Genomic DNA, 2,214 nt, shown 5'->3' on the forward strand with positions numbered 1-2,214 from the left:
CATAGTGAGACTTATTTATGTAGAACCTTGGTCCAAGTGATAAGATGTATTTTACGTTGTTCGGTATGTTTAGTGAAGACAAATGTTTATCCAATTTTCATTAATGTTACATTTGTTTGTTCTGCCATGTTTCTTTGCTAAAAGCTTGTCTAGTTTATTTTCTTCTTATTCTTATTAGAAAAGCCGATGATGGTGGAAAAATACACCGAAACGTATTTTAATTGATAAATAGACAATAAATGACTGAAACCCAGGAATTAATTTTGATTTAAAATCTAGAAAAACAGTTGAACAAAACAAACCGGCTTCCACCTTGCGTTTAGTGGTTAAAACCAGCACAAACTTGACATGCAACCTGCCGGTGTCAAAGCAGCCAAAAACCCATCAAATCCCCGAACTAAAAGCGAGCCAACCTCAGAGCAGCTCTATGAATGAACTAAACCTGCTACTGAGGCACCAGATTATTAAGGGCTCGGACGATTTGCCCCTAAATTACTCAAGGAACGTGCCGCAAGAAACGTTCTACCAAGAGGAATATTCCAGCAGTTTTGTGTTGCCGAGAAAAGCCGCTTTCCACGATTTGCTGTTCGAGGAGCAATGCGAAGGGTTGAAGATCGAGCTGGCCACTGTCCAGCTGGAGGAATCTTCGGCACTGGAGCAGCACCGGATGGTGAGTTGAAAATGCGGGCATTAGTGTTAAAGAGGTTTTTTTGGGGGGAAATTTTCCAGCTGATCGAGTCTTATAACATGTTGGAAGCATTGGGTGACGACCTGTTGAATCACATCGACTGTGTGAGTTTGGAGGTGAAATCCTCCAGCCGACTGTCGTTGACTCTGAATTCTTTCGCGGTGCGTGAACAGTGCATGGACGAGCAGATTTCCAGCAATCTAAAACAGTTGCACAGCAGCTACGAGCTGTCCACACTGGAGCGATTTAAACGGCAACTTTTAATGATCCTGAACGATAACAATTGCAACGTGAAAAAACTCTACGGCGAATTCCAAGAGAGGCAGAGCAATTATAAGTTGGCACTGAAGAATTTCAAAATCATCCTGGAAATTTTGAATGTAAACGACGACTCGCTGAAGAAACTCAAGCAGCAATTTGACGAAGTTTTAATGGATTATCAACACTGCCGCTGCATTCTCGACCATGAGCTGCCATTTGCCATTGCCGAGAGGACGAAAGTTTTGGCCGATTGTTTGATTTCCCTGGGAGCGGAATATGATATGCTGGCTGATAGGCGCAAAACGCTGGCCAGCTTGTGCAGAGACATTGGACGGAAAGTTCAGGATAATGAGTTCATTTTGGTCAAGAAGGAGCTGAATAGTCCGCGCTCTAGTGATAACGATTAAGCCAGTGCCATATTATTGATCAAGAAACTAAACTGAGCACTCTATGGGTGTGGATCCTTTTACACTTCATACGCCATAGCATTAGCAGGAAACGACCGCTGCGGAATCACAGTTTCTTGATCCTCTGTTCACATTTTAGCAAATAAAGTGGTTGAATGTTTAACGTTCTTTCCACTAGAAGGTCGTTTTGCTGCAAATCGCAAAAGCCCTTTTCAACCTCCCCAGCATCCCCATTTCCCCGCTTCCAGTGGTTTCGTGCTTAAACCCATTTTTTCTTAAGGTTGGAGCTTCAACAACATTTCCGCCTGGTCCTTGCCGGTTTTTTTTTTTTCGAAAATTCGTATCGGCACTCGCCGATAATTCTGATCTATTTTCCTGACTGCGTGTATTTGTTATGATTTTCTTATCGTTCCTGGGTCTCAGTCAGTGTGAAGTAAAAATAATGCTTTTTTTCACCGCCATCATCAGATTTAAAATTTACACAAACTCATGATTGGGAAAAGTCAACGTTCTTTTAGGTCTGGGCCTTCTTGAAACCATAAATTTGTCTTTCGACAGACATTCAAATTGTGAAGTGAAAATAATTCTTTTTTTCACCGCTATCATCAGATTTAAAATTTACACAAACTCATGATTGGTAAAAATCAACGTTCTTTTAGGTCTTTGCCTTCTTGAAACCATAAATTTGTAATTCGACAGACATTCAAGGTGTGAAGTAAAAATAATTCCTTTTTTTCACCGCCATCATCAGATTTAGAATTTACACAAACTCATGATTGGTAAAAATCAACGTTCTTTTAGGTCTTTGCCTTCTTGAAACCTTAAATTTGTCTCTCGAAAGACAAATTTAAGGTTTCA

At 40.6% G+C, this 2,214-nt stretch overlaps 2 protein-coding genes across 2 annotated transcripts in view; both read left to right on the forward strand.

Annotated features, from left to right (window-relative positions):
• Positions 1–2,214, forward strand: part of LOC109544138 (neuronal growth regulator 1) — a 76,043-nt gene that overhangs the window by 41,447 nt on the left and 32,382 nt on the right. The window lies entirely within an intron of this gene.
• LOC109545543 lies at positions 336–1,516 on the forward strand. The gene is made up of 2 exons (XM_019916663.2): positions 336–670; positions 730–1,516. Exons 1-2 carry the CDS (start codon positions 428–430, stop codon positions 1,354–1,356), a joined length of 870 nt encoding a protein of 289 aa, XP_019772222.1. The 5' UTR covers positions 336–427; the 3' UTR covers positions 1,357–1,516.

Source organism: Dendroctonus ponderosae, unplaced genomic scaffold (assembly GCF_020466585.1).
Source record: "Dendroctonus ponderosae isolate FM_Combo_2020 unplaced genomic scaffold, Dpon_F_20191213v2 Dpon_F_20191213_10, whole genome shotgun sequence".
NCBI lineage: Eukaryota > Metazoa > Arthropoda > Insecta > Coleoptera > Curculionidae > Dendroctonus > Dendroctonus ponderosae.